This window comes from Zonotrichia leucophrys, chromosome 20 (genome assembly GCF_028769735.1).
Source record: "Zonotrichia leucophrys gambelii isolate GWCS_2022_RI chromosome 20, RI_Zleu_2.0, whole genome shotgun sequence".
Classification (NCBI taxonomy): domain Eukaryota; kingdom Metazoa; phylum Chordata; class Aves; order Passeriformes; family Passerellidae; genus Zonotrichia; species Zonotrichia leucophrys.
In genome coordinates this window covers 14031191-14050889 of record NC_088189.1, presented here as the reverse complement: position 1 = coordinate 14050889, position 19699 = coordinate 14031191, and the positions used below count along the sequence as shown (strand labels likewise).

The window sequence follows — 19699 nt, the reverse complement described above, 5'->3', positions numbered from 1 at the left end:
ATAGCGGGCAGAGATGGCGGCCTGCACCCTCGAGCCTTCCTTGAGGCGGATGTCGGGATGCGGGCGCTCCTGCGCACACCCGCCCGTGGCTGTCGCGGCCACCGCCGGCTCGGCTCCGTGCCCGCACTGCTGCCCCATGGGCCGGGAGGCGGGTGGGCCTGAGTAGTGCCCATCCGAGGGCATCGTCTCTGTTCCTCAGCCGTGCTCACCCTCTGGTACAGTCAGAAGACTGTGGGTTCAGCTGTAAATAACAGAGTTGTTCAGGGGCAAATTAATTTCATTTTCTTTTTTTTAGTAGTTTTATTCTGGGTTAAAGCTCAAACCAGATTGACATAGAAGAGCAAAAATCTGTGTATGCTGGAATTAGGTGGATAAATTCTCCATGGTTCAGGTCGGTTTCCTAGGATAATCCTTGAAATTCTGCTCAGAGGCCACAGACCGGCAGAGGGTTGCTGCCTGTCAGGTTTTGTGACTAAACGAGTAACTGCTGTGGCCGAGGTGTCCGCACAGCACCGGGTGCTTTTGGGCTTCAGAGGAAGACCCAACATGGCCCAAGGGCTTTTTCCTTCTGCCTTCTTCCTCCTCCAGCTGCAGGTACTGCTGTTGCTACACAAATCTGGCTGCTTCTTTGACATCTACCTCAGCCCAGTTCCACGAGCATCGCAGGACCCAGGGAGCACAAAGGATGGTTTGCAGCAGTGTCCCCATCACTGTACAGCAGCGGGTGCTAGTGCTTTTCTGACAGAGCCTGTGAACTGTGTGTGCTGGGAATCTGTGAAAGCAGAGTGGCTTGCTAAAAGTATTGCAACAGGGAGAAAAAAAAAAGTTGAAAATACAGTTTTCAGATTTGTATTTTAACCTGAAAATTTCAGAAGTGGTCTTAACATTACAGGTGACTAGAAGAAAAAAAAAAAATGCAGAAAGAATTAAAATAGAAAAAAACTGGAAAATAACTCTTAAGTTTTGAGACAAATAGAAAATTATTTTATTTTACCAAAAGATCAGAATAGTGTTTATGTAATGGGTTTTTTGACAGCACTGTATTTCATTCTGGAGTTTTATCACTTAAAAAAACCTACATACTCATAGCACACCTGCCCTGAGAACCACTTCCTTCTCCAAAATAGGTCTTCCTAGATCCCACTGGACTCCTTTTCTTTGCTGTTCCCACGGAGAGCACATGGCTCTTGGTAGCTCAGGGATGTGTCTGTGCCAATTTGTGACATTTCTCCTTTTTCACTGTCTAGGGGTCCAGCTTCTCTGATGTTAGTGTCCATGGTTAAAATGATCATGAGTGCTCAGACATTTGCCAAACTTGCCTGGTGTGGGTGGCCATGGAGTGGCAGCCCTTCCCAGGGAACAGGAACTCCTCCACAGACCTGGCTGGTCCCTGCCTGCTCTGGTGCAGGTTGCAGACAGACCGTGATTGGATCAGTTGGATAAATTTGGGTCCAGAGCTTCCCCTCACATAGAGGAAAGCAGTAATGTGGACAAACTAAGCTTTTTGGCCCAGGAAGGAGCCCAAACTGTTTAGAACAGAGGCAGGCAGCGCTACTTTCCTCTGTCCCCTTTGTCCATCAGGCCTGGCCAAGATTTTAGGCAGAGACCTCCTTGCTCCCACCCTTGCTGAGCTGCGGCAGTTTTGCACTGTGAACTTCAGAGGATTTCTCTGCAGGGATTTCACCAGCTGAATGTGGTATGGGGCTCACAGCCCTGGGGGCTGAGCAGGACCCGGGGCACAGGGAAGCTGGGGCACAGCCGATGCTGCTCCTCCCCTGGCCAAGATGGAGAAGAGCTGCAGCTGGAGCGTGTGCCAGAAACGGCTTTGGGAGCCCAGGAACATCATCCCTGGGCTGTGCCCCTCGCTGTTTCCCGAGAGCCCCGTGGGGATCAATCACTGCATCTCCAACAGATTGCTCTGCCTGTCTTCGCCTTTGTGCAAAGAGCGAGGCTGGTGGGGCTCTGCAGTGTAAAAGCTGCCCCAAGGAACCAGACAGGCTGGAGGAACGGGCACCAGAGATCTCACCAAATCCAGCCAAGAAGGGGTAGGAAGTGAGAGCAAACGGGGACGGCAGAAGCCAGGGCAGGGGAGACTGGGAAGGCGGCAGAAAGGTGTCTGGGCTGAATGGGAGCCTGCTGAAAGAGGAGAGGGCTTCCCCTCAGCCTCCATTTCTCTACTGTTTCTCGAAATGTGAACCAGGAATTAGATGTTGTCAGGGATGGGCCAAATATCCAGTTTACTGCAATTCCCCCAGATCTGCTTGGCCATGACAGGGAAGAAGCCCTAAAAAGGGAAAGAGGGGAAAAGCAGAACTCAAACTGGGCATCTTTGGAGAGGCAATTCCTGCCATTCCTTCCAGTTGGTGAGGAGGCTGTGCCTGACAGAATGACACGACAGGGGAGGGGCAAGGGGCCTGTGGACAGGAGCTCTCGCAGCTGGGTCACACGGAGGGGGTGGCCCACAGGGCTGCCCAAAGGAGCCTCCGGGCGCACCAACCTCCCCCAGGCGTGGTGGGCAGATTCTGTGTGACACAATGTCAGCACATGATGTGACAATGCAGGGATGTGACATCACCATGATGTAACAATGCCCTTAATGCCCTTGGCTATATTTAGCAAGGAGGCAGCTGCTGTGTCTCTGGAGCAAGAGTAAGAGTGGGATCACAACACCATGAGAGGTCTTGGCAAGAGCTGTGGAGCACCGTCCCACTGCTGGTGTCCTGCCAAAAGGCAGAGGCACTGCTGAGAGCCCTGGGAATTAGCGGGAAGGGGACCACTGGGCCAATATAGAGGGCTCTGCTGGGGAGCCTGGGACATGGGGTGATGCTCTAGGGCTCCAGGACTGCCATGCAGGAGGCTTGTTGGGCAACAGCTGAGTGTCTGTGTCTTCCTATCTCAGCCCCAGAAGACCACACCTGGGAGAAGGAGATACCAGGAAAATGGACCCTGAACTGCTGAACCTCCCACTCGCAGTCAAGATCCCTGTGGCACCTGGATCCAAGCCTGTCTTCTGCAGGGGAAAGCTGGGTGAAAAGGTAAAGGAAATAGAAAGGGATAGAAAATCTCTTTCATAGAGTCCCTATCATGCAAAGATTTTCTTGAGGCCACCTGCTCTACAGCAGGAGCTGCAGCCCTTCAACTGGACAGGACTGGGCAAGAGAAACTCCAGGCTCCCTGGAATACAGAGGAGAAAGCACTTGTCCATCTTTGCACTGGTTTCTGGCACTGTGCATGTGTGTGGCCGGGCCCCTGCCTTCAGCAGACAGCTGTGTGTGTCTGGGTGCCAAGGCAGCTCAGTCCTCCAGCTCATCCCACAATGTCAGGCCCCCTGGGGCACTTGTGAGGGAGATTCCAACCTTCTGCTTGCCTTCTTGGCACCTTTGGAATAACCTGGCTTCCCTGCCTGGGGTATACACACACTGTTGTCCTCCAGTTTGCGCTGCAGCTTCCCACGATAGAGATTTTCTGGAGGTGGAGGTAGCCAACACAGCCCTTGGGCCTGCCTAACCCAAGGAGACTGGTTTCATCCACTCTCCACTGGTTGCATTGGAACCTTTGAAGGTTAATTTGCGGATGGATCTGCAGTTCTTCCTGGTGGCCTAAGATACCTATTTGCTGGTGGGGTTGCTGTGCAGTTTGTCTTTTCTCCCTTCACCCATCACAGCCCAGCCCTGTAGTCTGTCTGTGCAGGTCTCTGTGCCTACAGAAGGATGGAGAAGACCTTTACCTTTTCACAGGTACCATGTGGTACCTCTTTGCTCCACTCTCCTGCCTCCTCATCCCCTGGAAACTCTCTCTTACAGCTCCACCGGCCGCTTCCTTGTTTCACTCTGGATGATCCCTACTGCCACCACCTCAGCCCAGCATACAACTGCCTGCATGACCCTGTCCTTCAGGACTACCACAAGCGCAAGGATGTGCTGCATTTGCTGAAGAAACGGGGCTTTGTCACCAGAGAAAACAAGGTAGGTTTGGACATCAGGCTGATCAAGAACAGCCCACTTCAAGCAGGGCTCCCACAGCCCTTGCTGCAGCTGCTGCTGCTGCCAGAGGACAGGGCTGTGCGTTGGTGTCCCTGGGAGCAGGAGCAGCACCAACACCCTCCTGCCAAGCCCAGTCCTGCCCTTCTCAGCCTGCCCCACGCTGCCTGTTCAGCCCTGGTTGGGGGGACAGCAGTGGCCCCAACACCAGGGTATGGGGAGAGGGCTTGGGGGCAGCTCCTCTCCCACTGGGCTCGGGCTGTTTTGGGGAAGGCCGACTGCATGGCTTGACAGTTTTTGGGGGATTCTGCCCTCGTCCCTCCATAGGTGATTTGCACTGTGAAGGAGTTCAACGAGTACAGGCAGTACCTGACCAGGATCAAGCTACGGTCAGAGCAGATCTTGGGGCAGCAAGAAGTAGGCAAAGCGTTGTGTTCAGGGGCATGGGACTGTGCAGGGCGGTGCTGCTGGGCCGGGCGCTGTGGTGGGGAAAGGACTCCAGGGCTGGGAGCTGAGCCAGCACAGGGCACTGAGCTGGGCACGGGCAGCAGGGCCATGTGCAGGCACACACTGTGCTGAGGGAAGCCCTTCTCCCCTGCCCTCGTGCCTGGCTGAAGCAGAGTGCTGGCCTGGGCCTGCGGGAATCCTCAGCATGCAGGGGTTGAGCAACATGACCCACAACCTGGTGTCATTTTTCAGGAAGATGTCACTTTTTTTTTTCACTTGTCACTTTTTTTCCCCTTGTGTCATCCTGGGCCAAATTTAAGCATGGCCCCAGCCTGCCAAGAATCACCAACACTTCCTGTCAGGGGAAGCTGCAGCCTCAAAAGCCTTCCAGCGTACCCAAGAGCCAAAAACTGGGGGCATGCAGAAAAGGGAGAGCAGCTCTGAACAAGGGCCAAACTTACTCCAGAGCTAAGCTGGGGCAGAAGGATGCCAGCACTGCTGCTGACTCCCAGAGGAAGCCAGATGGCACTGACAAAGGCCTCTTGAATGCTATGTTTGAGCAACTAACTGCAGCAGAAGCCAAGAAGCTTGAAGAGCTGGTTGAGACTGTGGTGTACAGAGTGTTTGAGAGGTTGAAGATTCCTAGGAATCAGCATGGCAGCTTTTTACAGAGGGTTGCCCAGGGAATCAGAGAAAGACTTTTAGGCCGCACGAGAGTAGAACTTTTGGATACTTCTCTAGATCACCATCAGAAAATGGAAGTGATGGCGAAAGAGCTTGTAGCAACAGTGTTGGAGATCTTGGGGGACCGTCTGGCATCCAGCACATCCAAAGCTGCTGAGGCAGGGGTGGCAGCCAAGTGGGAGGACCTGCCTCTTGCTGGAAGAGCCACCCAAGCAGACAAATCCAAGGACACTGCAGACAGAGTACTTTCAAAGACCTCCCTTGACACACTCACCAGAGAAGTTGTTGAGAGTGTTCACTACACCTTGGAATCCTCTGTAACTTCTCAGTTTGAACAAGACACTGGCGGTGAGTACACTGAAATCCTGGAGCTTCCTGGGGGAAATGTCTCCAACAGACAAGTGCAGTCATCCCAAACATGTCCAAGGCAGGGCATGGAAGCTGGACAAGGATTCCCCAGAGCATCTGAACAGCAGAGCCTAAAAGCAATGGTGAAGGAGAACTTGGAAAGAAAAAGGAGCCTAAAGTCAACAGCCTTAGCCAACACTTTGGAAATAAGGACCATGTCAAATCGGATTGCTGACTCAGTATTAGAGCGGATCAGTCAACCAGGGCCTGCAGCAGCCCTCAACAAGAACTTTCAAGGGCCTGTTGCAAACCCACCCACATCCCAAGGTGGAATGGAGAGCTGTGCCACTGAGGACATTCTCCCTACCGTGGACCCATTGCCTTCGCAGGCCATCCCTCCAGCCCAGGCCAGAGCACAGCACCAAGCAAAGCGCCCAAAGTTCATCTGATGCAAGTGAGGTGTGTGACTGGAGAGCTGAAGAGCCCTCAGACAGCAAACACAGACCACATCCTTGTGGTGGCAATAAAGAGTTTATTTCCAAGGCCTTGTTTGTGCTTTCTTTAGCTAGACCATACTGTCTCTGGGCATTTTCCTTAGTGTAACCAGTCCTATCTTTCATTCTTCAGCCTCTATCATGCTGAGACCAAATTTTATAGGGAATTTGAGGTAGGGAGGCCTGAAGTAGCCAGCATTTTTGTCTTGTTTAGCAAGCTTCGCTGTTGAGCAAGTGGAAGGATCAGTTTGGATCTTCTCTGCTTTCTCTGCAAAGGAGTTCAGGTGTCACCTGTAAATCCTTTATTTATGCTCAGCATGAGCAGAGTTGTGCACTCCACACGACTCCCTGTCAGAGAGCAGCAGGAGCTGTCATAGGACAGCTGAGCAGGAACTGAGCTGGGAGGGCACTGCCCTATCCAGCACAGGACAGGCCAGTGGTACATGGGAGCAAAGCAGGGACAGTGACCAGATGAACACTGGCAAAACCTACAGTGATGAGGCAGCTCAGGGGAGGAGATCCTGGCTTGGACCAGGATCTCTATCATCACAGAAATGGCTGACCTGGCTCAGGCAAGGGCCTGAGGTCCAAGGGCAAAGGTCTGCATTTAGCCAATATTCCTGAGAAACAGGGAGGAAATTCCCAGTGAGGTGTCCTTCAGCTATTTCCCCTCAAGGGCCTGGCTGTTGTGGTGCTATTGGGAAGCTGGCCCTGAGCTTAGCAGCTCTGCTTCCCTACATTCCAACAGAGAGAATCACACTCATGGCAGGGCAATGCACCCAAGGAGCAGCCCCAGATAGCAGTCACGAAGGCCTCAGTGCTTGGCTGAAGCAATTCCCTGCCTGAGACCCTCCACTCCTCCCTGCCTCGCCACTCTGGGGCCTGTATGGCAGTGGAAAGGAGAGTCTGTGCCAACAGGGTCTTTTCCTGTCTCTAGGCCTCTGCCAGAGCCCTCAGCTGCCTCAACACAGCCCCCATGAGGGCCCTGCAGTCTGCAGAGCTGCTGCAGCATCCCACTCTGGGGCAGGAGCATTACAAATTCATCTGGACATGGTCTCCACCCTCCACACCAATGTGCAGCAGGCCAGGGATGAGCTTTGTGTCCTGCTCTCCCCACTGTGCTTCACCTTGCTTGCACTTGTTTATGTCCGAGTGCTGCTGCAGGTCCCACAGGCCTAGCTGACCTCCAGACTGCTCCTAAGGTGCACACAAGGATGGGAGCTGAGTGACTCACCAGGTCAGTGTGCCATCATCACAGCAGAATTCCACTTCTGGGTACCTTCTACTTTGGGACAGTTTCTCACCCCTTCTTTGTTGACCAGAGCACCAGAGGCTGGGAACTGGCTAACATATCTCCAGGGATGGGTGCCCACCCTCACCCTGTGCCCTTGGCCAGAGCAAGCACAGCCCCATCCAGGGAGTGGCTGGGAGGGACACACAGACAAGCAGACGTTTCTACATCACCGCACCCAGACATCCCGATTTAGCTAGGAGAAGGGAGAAGGCTGAAAATTCCTCACCTCCTCATTCTTTACAGGGCTGTCCATTTGCAGAGGAGGCTCTACACGCCTTTCTGTGATCCCTGAGGTTATGGGGTCTGATGCACATGTCCCAGAGCAAGGAGGTAACACCCACCAGGGGACACCCTAGCCCAGTATTTGGGGACTGTCTGCACTTGCAGTGCCCTTGTCTTCCCCAGCAGGCACCACGGCCATGTTGTTTCAGGGAAGCCTGTTTCAAGGCAGCTGAGGCAATCCAGCAGCTCACTGAAAAGGAAGGGCCCCACCCCCTCCTCCATTCCACACCCTCTACATCCCTCATGGACCACCTGGTCTCCCACCTCATTTGTAATCTGAACAAAAGACCAGATGTGACACAGACGAGATGGAAGAAATGTGTCTGTGAGCGGAGGTGAACTGATGTAACCCACAAGTTCTTCTTGGGGAGAAGCTGCAGCTTTTAAGAGCCTTCACCTTCCTAACACCTTCATGACTTTGGGCCTCGATCTCTGCCGGCATCCAGCCCTGATCTGTGCCAGCAGAGGTCACATAGTCCTCCAGTCCTCAGACACAAGCTCCCTTTATGGTACCTGTAAACACTAAGCACTTCAGACAAAATGGATAGTTTACATGGTGAGAGAGAGGAAGGTCCAGGCAGAGGCTGGGGCAGGAGATGCAGGTTCAAATCCTCGCGGCCTGGACAGAGTCCTCAGCTGGTGTCCCCTGCTTTGCAAGGAATAGTCAAGCTGATGAGTGAACTCCATATGTCCCAAAAGCTTTCCTGCATGGCTACCTGTAAGCAATCAACTCTGGTCAGGTCCCTATGTGGTCCACCTCACTCAGAACACCCATGCTCCTTCCTGTTCCCTCGTCATGGGATGATGAATGCCTGAGCTGGTTTCCCCAACCCACTGCATCCACAACCAATTGTTGCCACTGTTCACCATGGCTGACAAATGGTATAGGACAACAGGACCTCTAAAAGCAATAACCTCAGCAACTAATTCAACTTTTCCCATCTCTTTTATTTTGGGTGTCCCGCAGACAGTCCATGGGTGTGGCAGAGCCAGAGCCGTGCTCCACACAGCCCCAGCTTGGCACTGTCTCCATGGACCAGTTCTGCTCAATCTGCCAGTGGTGTTCAGTACCCACATCAAACCAGCACTGGGACAGAATCAGGACAGGGAGCCTCCCATCTCTGCCTCCTGCCGCTGCAGGGCTCCCAAAGCAGACCTGCCTGTTCCTCTGGTCTCTATCTTCCCACAGGGCTGATTTAGTGCAAAGCTCCATGTAAGGATTGGACTAAAAACCTACATGAGGATTATACTAAAAACTGGCCTCTCATTACCCAGGAGCTTTGAGGAGGTGGCAGAACTTCTGTGCATCTCTGGTGGACAAGGGCAGGGAGACCCTTCACATTTTCAATGGAAGGAAAGACAGCGGGGAACTTCTCTACTAGAGGGGTAGCCTTGTGGTTGCCCTGTCCTGTAAAACATCAGGCAGCTGCCAAAGCTAAGCCCTTTCTCCACCTCAAGCTGAACCTACAGGCAGGTTGTTCTGGTTTGAAAGCAAAACCAGTGAGAGACTCCAAGTAATACAATTCATTAGGAAAAGGGAAAAAACCAAAACAAAACGTGCAATAATACAAAAGAAAAACCACTGACAGAGTCAGAATACAACCTGACACCCTGTTGGTCAGGGTGTTGGTAGCAGTCCAATTGGAATGGTGGCTGCAGTCTTCCTGGAGTGGCAGATGTGGTTCTGTTGGAGCAGTGATCCTGTAGAAGAGTGTAGTCTTCCTCTGAAGATCCAGCAAAAAAGGCAGCTGTTCCTCTGAGAATCCAGTGGAAAGGTTGATCTGGTGTCCCAAAAACTCAGATTATATCCAGTTAAGAATCCTTGGCTCCTCCATCTGGGCGGGGCATCTCACAATGGGATGCTGTAATTTTTATCAGTCATGCAGTGACATTCAACAGCCCATTAACAACTAATGTCACCCCAGAGGGAGGACTGGTTTGTGGAAGAGATGAAGAGAACTGCCCAATTAACAGAAGCTAACTGTCAGACCTCTAAAAGATGGCAAATAGAACACACATTGCCTTGCAATCGAGGACACAGGTCCAAAATCCACCTGTGATCCACAACATCTGCCCAGCCTTTTCAGGAGCTGAGGTGGCACATGGGCAACAGACATGAGGGCATGGTGTCTATCAACTGCCATGAGCAGAATTGCTTTCACCATTTCTGTTTGCAGGCATAGCAAAAAGTTATTTTAAGGGTCTGTGAAAAGGAGACTCAAACCAGCCAGAAATCCAACAGCACAAGCAAGAGCAGCCAGCACTGCAGGAGTGCTGGCCCCGTTGGAACACATCAGTCTCTCACAACCAGCAGCAGGTAATGGACAAGCCACTGGTGCCTCCTCTCAAGGAGCTGCGTCCCAGCTGCCCTCTAGAGCCGGCTCCAACTGCACTGCTCATTGAAGCCCAGAACAAACCACAAGCTTGTTCCAAGGCCATCACTTCTTTAGCTGATCCAGGTGTCAGGTCATGGTGACTGCAGGAATGAGCCTGAGTCTTGGAGCCTGAGCTGAAGCACTTGGTTTGTGGCCTTTTCTGATTTGGCAAAAATCAGCTCATTTCACAGAAAAGCTTTGGGGAACACTCAGAAATTGGGCTGCAGACATCCCCCTAGGAAAGGGCTGTGTGAGGTTACAATGTTCCTGGTCTTCCTTCTGTGCTCCATTGCCCCACAGCCCACCTACAACACTTCTGCCAGCCAGACTGGTGGGAAAACCCAGTGGTATGGCCAGCGTATGTGATCCTTAACTGCTGGTGTGACAGAACAGTCCTCATTGGCTTTGTCTGAAGTGCAGCAGTGTTTCCTAGTCTGACAAGACAGTGACCACCCTCCAGAGCACCAGCAACACAATCCAGAGCCTGGGCTCATTCCTGTGTGGCTGAACTAGCACAGCTGGCATCTGCCCTGCAGCGCCACGACACTGTGCAACCAGCACGAGTCTCGAGCACCGACAGACTGCTCCCAGAGGTTTCTTGGATGACCAGCAAGGAAAGATGAGAGAATGCTCTAGTCTGAACATAAAAATGTCCCCATCAGGTCAGCCTAACAGCCCAATTAATTATATCTGCAACAGCAGAGACCCCGTAGGAGGCCATGCAGAGGATGCCTGTGTGGCCACCTCCTGCAGTCCACCTGCAGCACTCCCAGCTGCTGGAGAAGGGACAGAAGCAGAATATCCCTCTTACCGTCCAACTGCCCATAAACTTCTCTCATACCTTTATGACCCTGAAAGGCTCCAGAAGATATGTGTAAAGCAGTATTGTCTCTTACCTGTTTAAAACCATTCTCTTCCAAGATTCATTCATTCATTCATTCATTCATTCATTCATTCATTCATTCATTCATTCATTCTCTTCCAAATTCCCAAAAAAGACAATTCACAAAAGATACAGCCACGAAGATTGTATTTATTACTATTAGAACAGAGGAAAAGCTACTTTACTGATTGATATTTACAAATCTGTTGGCAAAGACAATAATATCCAGTGTTTTTTATGAGCATGTTTTACAACCCTTGCCAGAATCATTCACTTTTACTAGCAGCAAACGCCTATGGTTTGATTGACTGCCACTGGCTGAGTGCAAGAAGTAACAGGGATCACCACTGCAGTGGCTGCAGGCAAAGCCTGACACAGACACAGGCACCTGCAGCCCGAAGGAGGGCAGGTCCCACGTGGCTGCTCCAGCCCTTGGCAGGCAACAGGACAGCCTGAGCTTGTTCAGCAATTCAAATCTCAGGACAGCATGTCAGAGCTGGTAACCTCTGCCTGTCTCTACACTTCTGGGGGAGTAGCTTCACATGTGAAGAACAAGTTGTTCAGCACTACCGAAGGACAGAACAAGCTGAGAGACATCAAAGCATGGAGATGGGTGTGTATGTGAAACAAATGCTGGCACATTTCGTGGGCATGCTTGACAAAGCTTATTTTGACACGGGAGCAAGATTTCCTGGACCACAGGGTCATATGGTATGAGGAACCTTTATTCAGCTGGGCACAAACTGAATTCCTGTTCTGGAGTTCATTCAAACTCATCTGAACATAGGCTCTGGGAACCCTCTTAGAAAGACTCTGCACATGGCACCACACTGGCACTGATTCAGGCATCAGCTCTAAAACTCACTGTGGGCAGGGCTCAGCTCCCCACTGCAGTCTGGAGAGGATGATCCCAGGTGCCCACTGGAAAGGGAGGGGGATACAGAAACACAAATGCAACCTTGCATGATAGTGGCAGACTTTGCACTGCAACAGTAATCCCAAAACACACTTTTTTTGCAGCAGACCTGCCTCCAGCAAGGAAAACACCTCAAAGGAAGAGCATGGATACCACAGTTGACTACAGGCAGTACCAGCATTTCTCAAGCACACAGCACTGCTGCTGCTCTGCCTGGAAGGGTGTACCTGAGCACAGGAGCACTTCTGACTGTTGTGGGTTTCTTTAGACCTGGGCTGAGCCTGAAGGGTGGGTCAAACTGGTATTTAGTTCCTGGCAGAGTAGTCTGGGAAGGATGTGGTATTAGGAAGGGGGGTGCAAGGAGCTGGAGCTGTGAAGGCTGCTCTGAGCATAGGCTCAGGAGCTCCTCAGCAAAGCTGGTGTCAGCTCATGCTGTCTGTAGCAAACAGGAGCTGCAAGGCCACTGGGGTCACTGCTCCAGAAGATATGGCCCTCATTAAGAGGATGCCAAAGTGGTTGTTTAGCTGTTTGTTGTTAGGTGTGTGGCCTTCCTGTTGTGCCCAGCATCATGGTGTGGGTGGGTACTCAGCACAGGGCTGGTCTTACATGCTGCTGCACAGCCCTACAGTTCTTGAACCTCTGCACTTTCACAGCCCTTTATCAACAGCACCGTGGGATGCCAGAACTCTGACACCTCCAGCCAACAGTCTGCAGAGGTGAACAAGGCTGGCCCCATAGTAGTAGGATTATTCCTGATGAGACAGCACCTTCCCTCGGACCAGATCTTGCCACAGCACAGGAGTGATGCTTTCCAACATCAAGCCAACTCTGCCTCCAGAAGGAAAATGAAGAGTCTCACTGCCACATGTAGCAGTTCCTCACACATACCACAGCCCTTTCACTGAGCTCCCAGTCTTGTGGCTCTCAGGAAGAGGATTGCACACTGAAAGGCCAGGAACTGCTAAACCTGACCTGGCATGCCCAAGGATTTCCTGGTGCTGACAGAACCAAGCCTTCCAGAAATGTCCAGTCCTTGTGATCATACATTGGGAGATGCTGAAGGGCTAACCCAGGGCATGACAACAGTAAGGACAATGGAAGAAACCTAAGTGGAGAGGAGAAGACTTAATCTAGCAACTCCTTAGAGCAATGTTTTGCAGTGTGGGGCCAGTGGCTCAAACCAGCCCTTTGATGAAGCTCGTGTCCAGGTGTACTATCAGCATGCGGAGAAAAGACATTTCTTTGCGTGTGTTCTCAAAGATAACGCGAGGGTCGTCGGACTGGCAGCGCAGGCAGTTGGGGGCCATCACCATGGCCAGGTTATTCACATCCATCTTTGTTCTGCCCACATTTGATGGCTGAGCAAAGATCTGCAGATAGCAAGAACACATTCAGACGGAGCAGTGGGAAAGGGCAAGGAAGTCCAAACACATGGCCCAAGAAAAGGTGCAAGGAGAGCAGACGTAAAGCCTGCCTGAAGGACAGTGCCCCAAGTGCCACACGTCCACAGAGAAGAGCACTGTGCTCTGACATAACCAACAGAGCAGCAGCCTTGGCAGACAGGAAACCAACCCCAGGCTCTACAAGATGAGGATCAGGGTTTATTGCTCCCATAAGGAACAAGGCCAGCAAACACCCCTCCATCAATCCCACCTTAATACAGATAAGAGATCTTAAAATTGTGCTGATGGTCCCACCACAGCTGTCCCACTAACTGAGCCTCACATGCTCCTGGCCCCAGTGCAGGGCTGTGGGGGCTGCCTACCTGCAGGAAGTGTATGAGGTAACACAGCACCAGTCTGTTGAGCTCCGGCAAAAGCTGCACCACAGCCACAGCAGCATCAGGGTTCTCATAGTTGCTGATACACTCTTGGTAGAACTGCTGGGGGATCACAGGCTCCTCCAGCTCCCGATACCACAGCTTGAGGAGAGAGGCTGGGCAGAAAGCAGGTGCATGAGAACAGCTCTGGTCACTTCCCCACGCCCTTCAGGGGCAAACTTGGCAGTGAGAGAGATGGCAGAGAAGCGATTTCTGTGCTTGTGCTGCTTCACCTTGATACAGTCTTGGCTCTGAAATGCTCAGGGACCCAAGCAGACCAGTTAGTGGCAAATACTGGCTGCTACCTACCTGCTCCTCTAGGAAGCAGCTCTGGGACGGCCTAAAGAAGAGGACAAGGAGACCTGAAAGACCTCCACCACTCTGCTCAGCTTGCACAGCCTTACTACATCAGAGACAGAGATTTCTCCCCACACCCAGTGTTTCCTCTATGGGCAGTGTTTGGAAAGGCAGTGAAAAGACACAGAACAAAATCCTGGTCAGTGCAGACAGCTTGTGTACACATTGCCAAGCAGCAGCACACACACTGAGCTGCTCTTGCACCTGCCCCTCCACACTGCACCGTGGCTGAGGCTGCAGCAACACACCTGCAACAGTCCTGTACCTGGTACGTTGGGGTCACTGAGACTGTTTGGGATTCTCCACTGATCCACCTGCAATTTCAATGCATTGACTTCATCTATGTCACCTGGTATCCTGCAGAGACACAGAAAAGGTCCTTTTGAGTGAGCCGGGCAATGTGCTTGGTGAGGCAGCAAAGCACGGCTCCAAAGCTGCTTCTGGGGCCTTAGGGAGAAGGGAGCAGGGAGAAGGCCTCAGGCACCAATGGCAGCTACAGCAGTAGTTTCTCAGAGAGAAGGGGGTGCTTATTTTTATGCACCATCTTGAAGTGGGGGCTCTAACTAGCTCAGATATCAACTACCTCTGTTCTCAGGAGTGAATATTTTCTGTAACCAGCCTTCTTTGCAGCGTGTTCAGACCAAAGACGAGCAGCATCTCTGGCTAAATATAGTTATATATATACACACATCTATCTATCTGTTATCTATCTACCTATCTATCAAAAAATTTACCCATACAAGGTAAAGTGAGCCTTTTAACAACTATCTTAAGTTCAGGTACTGAAAAACTAATTCAAATCTTAAATGCAAAACAAAACCACACACAAAGAAAACAACAAAGAAAACCCAAACCCAAAGCAGAGTCCCCCATGCTCACCACACAGATTCTGTGTCTCTCTTGACTCCTTGAGTCTTGTGCAGCACTGAGGCTGATGTGCTGCATTAGATAAAGGGCTCTGCCAGGATGCCAGGGAGGGAGCTCCTCCCTCCCCTACACCGGCTAACCACCATTGCCAAATCTGATGAAAGCTCATCACCCTGCCTGGGGATGAGTTGTCCACATAGTTAAGTCACACCTACACCAGTCCCCTCTGTGCTAACACATGCAAACTAGCTAATGACACTACAAGAGGTGATTCTTGAACCTGAGGAAAGTCAGATTTTGTCCAGTCCACAGTGAAGTGCTATTCTTAGGGAAGAGGAAGGTTGTGGAGGTCGATCTTGACTTCTTGGCTATGAGGACTGACATGTGGTTTGCTCAAAAGTAGCACAGTACTGCAAAAGCTCACCTGAAAATCCCCTCCGTCTGTTCCCCTCCCAGGGCCAGGACCTGCTGTGATAGCTGTGTCTGCACCCAGGGGAGCTTGTTCCCTGGATACATGTCCTGCTGCCGCAGCATGATTTCCTCCAGGGAGCTGCCGAAGAGCGATGGCGTGAGGATGGCATTCCTGGCATGCGTTATCTCTTCCACTGTTGGCTTACGGAGGCCCTGAGGACAGAGAAAAGCTTTGTGCAGCCATGACACAGCCAGCCCACAGAGAAAGAGTGACCCAGGGATGGGGATGGTGAGTGGCCAGGACAGAGAAGACTGACCCCCAGTGTGGGCACCTTGTCACCCTCCTGGCAGCATGGTTCTTGTTCTGCTGCCTAAAAACAGGGGTGGGTCTATTCATCAGGCCCACGAGGTGCAGAGGAGACCACTTTGGAGAATTTGGGCCGGTTTTGCAGAGATTCTGTTGCTGTGTTTTGCACAGCAAGGGGACTGCTCTGGCTGCAGCTCCACCTGCTGCAGGAGGCAGTATGGAGTGGAGCCCGGCCCAGTCCCAGCTGTGTGAGGTCAGCAGAGGGCACCCATATCCTAACCCAGCATCGGGAAAGTGCTTAAGCCACTGACAGGTGTAAAACAGTCCTTTGGAGATGGGAATTCCAGGTATTTCCAACTCCAGGGAAAGCTTTGCTCTCAGAGGTGCTAAAACCTGAAAAGTAGGCATTGGTACCTGTTGCTTCTGACAAATACCAACACTTACAGGGGGATTTGAATGTCCTCTGGCAGCAGTTTGGAAAAGCACAGAGCTGTCGCAGGGGGAACAGGCTGCCCAGCACAGTGGCCTTCAGCAGTGATCCTGCAGCCAAGTGGGGAACATGACAGGGAGAAGCTCCCACTGAGCCCTCTGAGGGTCAGTGGCCAGGGCTGCACTTGTGTGCAATGTGTGTTTGGAGGCTTACTGTCCTGCCCCTGGCAGGATGCCAGAAGCCTTCACCCCTCTCAAGGTATTTCAGCTAATTTCTTCACTAGGCAAAGTTCAGATGGCAGGGAGTCCCCAAAGGAATTTCCAAAAAAAAAAAAAACCCGATGACCAGATCTGGCTCAGTGACCTAGAACTGACAGGCCATCTACCACTTTTCATGGCCACAGGCAGAACCGTGCAAAGGGAAGAAAGGAAGATTCCAGACAACACAGAGCACAGACTCCCCTCTGCATCACCCATCTCTGCTGTATGACTGTTTGAACTGGGAATGAACAACTCTGCAGTACAACAGCTGCAAGACCCAAGCTCTCAGTGCAAAGGGAGACTTTTCCCTCACCTGAAGAAACAAAATTATGAGTATCCCGTGCACAGACAGCTCCTTATACCCTGGAAACAGGTAAGTGTTGGGTTTGTCTTTGTCCCTGAGGCCAGGAAGTAGGCAGCCATGCAGATACCTGCAGAGCAGGCACTGCTGTCTGCCAGAAGGATGGCAGGAATTGGACAGCAGCCCTCTCCCACACATTCATGGAGTAATGTACTCTGAGCAAGCCTCCCCCGCTCACTCTATCTCCATTTCCCATCACTGAATCAGTGGTGACCACCAGAGTCCCCCAGGCAGCCCCCAGGCCCCACAGCCAGGGCAACTGCTCACCTTTTTGCCTCCAGTGACGGCTACTTTATGGAGTTTCCGGTAGCAGTACTTGGCGTAGGTGCTAATGGGTAGACCTGGTGAGAAAGAGGAAATGAGTGATCAGCCCACAGCACCATGCACTGAAGCCCTTCAGAGAGCTCCAGCACAGCAGCTCATTCTGGCACAAGCAGTCCCCTCAATGCACAGCCCACTGCAGCAGGGCGGGACTGCCAAAACTTGCATTGAGCACCTTGAAGTCTCCCAGTCCCACGGCAGACAGTGTCAGTGCATGCTAGGGCTTGGGCTTAGAAAGATTAATCTCCAGAGTGAAGGTGCAGCTCTGCACCTCCCATCCCTGCTCCTGCAGATCTCTGCCTCTCGCACCCGGAGCGCACCTGCCCCACCCTGACTCCACACGTGGCACCCATTCAGCATTCACAGCCTGGGCACACACACATGCCTGGGCCCTGGCCTGCTGGGCACAGCCAAGGTTGTTTATTATTTGAGAACTTTGCTTCCTTTGCTAGTGAGAGAGGAGCAGCAGAGAAAGGTGTGTGGGGACAGAGTGGCAGCACCAACAGTGACCTCAGGACACAAGAAGAGGCGTGGGGAGATGATGGGATCTTATCTTCCCAGAGATCTGCAGAAGGTTTCCTCACATTCCTGCCTGCAACCTTCTCCAACACAAGCCTGTACCAGGCAGCTCAGGCATGCTCTGTGAGACAAGAAAATGGGATACACCAAAGCCTGGGAACTGTACCTCAAAAGCTGCTGCCCTCCACCTGCTCTGTTTGTGCTTGGTTCAGTGTACTCTGAAGGCAAGTGCAAGCCACCATTCACAGAGATAATCCTCCCGTGACACCAAGAGAAATGTTTGCAATGACAGAGCACTTACTGCTGAGAGAGTTTTTCCAAAACCATTGGCCTTTTGTTCTTGTTCAAGTAAAACCCAAAACTGCTCACTGAAAGCAGTGAATAGATCTGCGCAATTTGATTCCCTGCCAGGCCTAAAGCTTGCAGCACAGTTCAAATACTTGTGGTGGTGAAAGTCTACATTCTAGTCAGATGCTGGGCATTTCACATTAGCCTTTCACACACCCTATGGCTTAGGTATGCTGACTGGGAGCTTGGATGTCTTCAAATCCTCTTAATGCAGAGGGATGACAAACTCTTCCCAAGCAGAGGTGGGAGATGTGTTATCCTCTTAGCCAGCAGATAAACCACAGTCCTTGGCTCCTCTCGATGAAACAAGCACCTCCTGCCTCCATCAATCTGCCTCACAGCTGGAGCCACACCAGAGCAGGTACAACATCATTCCCATCTCCCACAGGCAATGGGAAGGAAAGCCAGTTTAGGGAATTTCTCTCTAGGGAATATCTAATGCAAAATATTCACTGTAAGCAAAAATCCTGCTAGGCATGACTTACACTGGGAATATATAAGGATTAAAAGGAAACAAACCAAATGAGATGCCCTGTGATGCTTTACTATCCCAGGTTACAGCTTCTGCTGACCAATGTGAGACATACCCTGAAGAGAGGTGTCACCCTTCTCAGAGGGAAAGGGGAAGAAGCTGGACTGCATCTCTGCATCCCAGCAATTTTGCAGGAGACAGCACATTCACAATTAATAATAGAATAATTTTTTCACACTGTATTTAGACATGAAACACATAATCACCCTAAAAGCTTAACAATGTTTGCAAAAGAAACTGGTGTCCTGCAGATTCTGCATGGCTGATGCATGGGCAGCAGTCAGACACATCTGCTTGAAGCCTATTTTGTATTTTCCCAGGAAGCTCCCAATCTCAGAAAAAGCCTAAAACCTACATCCAGCACTTTTTGCAGCGAGGCCTCCTGCTCCCATGACAACCATGTACAGCCTCTGACCCAATGGGGCCTGCTGGGGTCACATGTGAAGCTGACCAAATTTAAGTAACTGAAAAATAAACTTGCTACATGCTCAAGAGGATGGAGGAGTTACTGTCCATAGACCTGAATGGCCAAAAAAGAGGCAAAAGCCCTGAGGAACAGGGTAAGCAGCACTCATCCCAGAGGGCACAAACCAATGGCTTCCATGCAGTCTCCCTGCTCCAGAGCAGAAGCCATCTGCCCCAACATAAGTGTATAAGTGTTCCTGGCATGTGCAGAGTGGGATGGGCAACAATGGAGAGAGACATAGAGAGGCCAGGAGGCACATGCTGAGCTGCAGGAAGGCACATGAGGGAGAAGAGTAGAATTTAGCTTTAGCCTCAGCTTTTCCAAACCAGCAACGTGTCCCAACCATCTGCTGCTTTCAGAACGCTCAGCTAGAGACTGACTACCGGCGCTGAGCTCATCACGCACGCTGACATCTCCAGACATGTGGGCCAGGTACTCCCTCCAGCTTCTTGCTGCAGGGCTGGGCAGCTTCATCTGCACTACCTGGAAAGGGCTAATCCTGAAGGCAATTCTGTGAGCACATAATGAATCTGAGAAATCCAAGATAATCTGTTATTCCCTGTGGTATCACAGAAGCCTCAGGAGCTCAGGAACAGAAGACTACTAACAGCCCACATAGTGAAAAACAGTTTTCAAAGGAAAATATTTCTCCATATTCCAGCCTAGAAACACACGTGGACAGCATCTTAAAGAACATCTCCTTTTAGAAAAAGTTAAAATCCAGACTAGACACATGCAGGAACATACCTTCTGAAACTGACTTAAATGCTTTCCTGCGAAAAAAAAAAGTCCTAAAAATTCACCAAAAAGTGTGGATTTAGGACCTGGCCATAGAATACGTATTTTAGCACTACAGAAAGCTGTTGTCTAGATATTCCTCTGATCTACCACAGCGTTTTGGATCTCAGCCAGAGCAGGTTCTCAGACCAGGATCCCATCTCACTGCACTCTATAGCATAGGGGTAGGTGCTCCTGAGCAGGTAAACTGGGCTTGGCAC

General features: G+C 51.4%; 2 protein-coding genes across 4 annotated transcripts in view; one reads left to right on the top strand and one right to left on the bottom strand.

The window, feature by feature from the left end:
* The first annotated feature begins 67 nt into the window (after window positions 1-67).
* Window positions 68-5982, top strand: FSIP2 (fibrous sheath interacting protein 2). 3 transcript variants are annotated; one of them, XM_064730034.1, is made up of 5 exons: window positions 68-215; window positions 2900-3035; window positions 3804-3965; window positions 4308-4397; window positions 4748-5982. In XM_064730034.1, exons 2-5 carry the CDS (start codon window positions 2940-2942, stop codon window positions 5906-5908), a joined length of 1509 nt encoding a protein of 502 aa, XP_064586104.1. In that variant the 5' UTR covers window positions 68-215; window positions 2900-2939; the 3' UTR covers window positions 5909-5982. The 3 variants fall into 3 exon arrangements, with proteins under 3 accessions (XP_064586104.1, XP_064586102.1, XP_064586103.1); XM_064730032.1 differs by lacking the exon at window positions 68-215 and adding an exon at window positions 1213-2045; XM_064730033.1 differs by lacking the exons at window positions 68-215; window positions 4308-4397 and adding an exon at window positions 1213-2045.
* Window positions 5983-10917: 4935 nt separating this feature from the next.
* The window catches only part of LOC135456304 (rho GTPase-activating protein 39-like), a 52750-nt gene continuing 43968 nt past the window's right edge, over window positions 10918-19699 (bottom strand). The window contains exons 6-10 of the mRNA XM_064730086.1: window positions 16783-16856; window positions 15171-15370; window positions 14145-14236; window positions 13469-13638; window positions 10918-13073 (exon numbers count right to left, since the gene is read on the bottom strand). Coding sequence (XP_064586156.1) covers window positions 12879-13073; window positions 13469-13638; window positions 14145-14236; window positions 15171-15370; window positions 16783-16856 — 731 coding nt within the window. The 3' untranslated portion in view covers window positions 10918-12878. The remainder of the gene's footprint in view (window positions 13074-13468; window positions 13639-14144; window positions 14237-15170; window positions 15371-16782; window positions 16857-19699) is intronic.

What these genes read in the sequence shown, in the direction of transcription:
- FSIP2 (XM_064730032.1), top strand. Translation starts at nt 1,699, where the DNA reads ATGGGGCTCACAGCCCTGGGGGCTGAGCAGGACCCGGGGCACAGGGAA. An exon ending in GGGGAAAGCTGGGTGAAAAG is followed by an intron (nt 3,036 to 3,803) that starts GTAAAGGAAATA and finishes TCTCTCTTACAG; the next exon opens with CTCCACCGGCCGCTTCCTTG. An exon ending in AGATCTTGGGGCAGCAAGAA is followed by an intron (nt 4,398 to 4,747) that starts GTAGGCAAAGCG and finishes GCCAAATTTAAG; the next exon opens with CATGGCCCCAGCCTGCCAAG.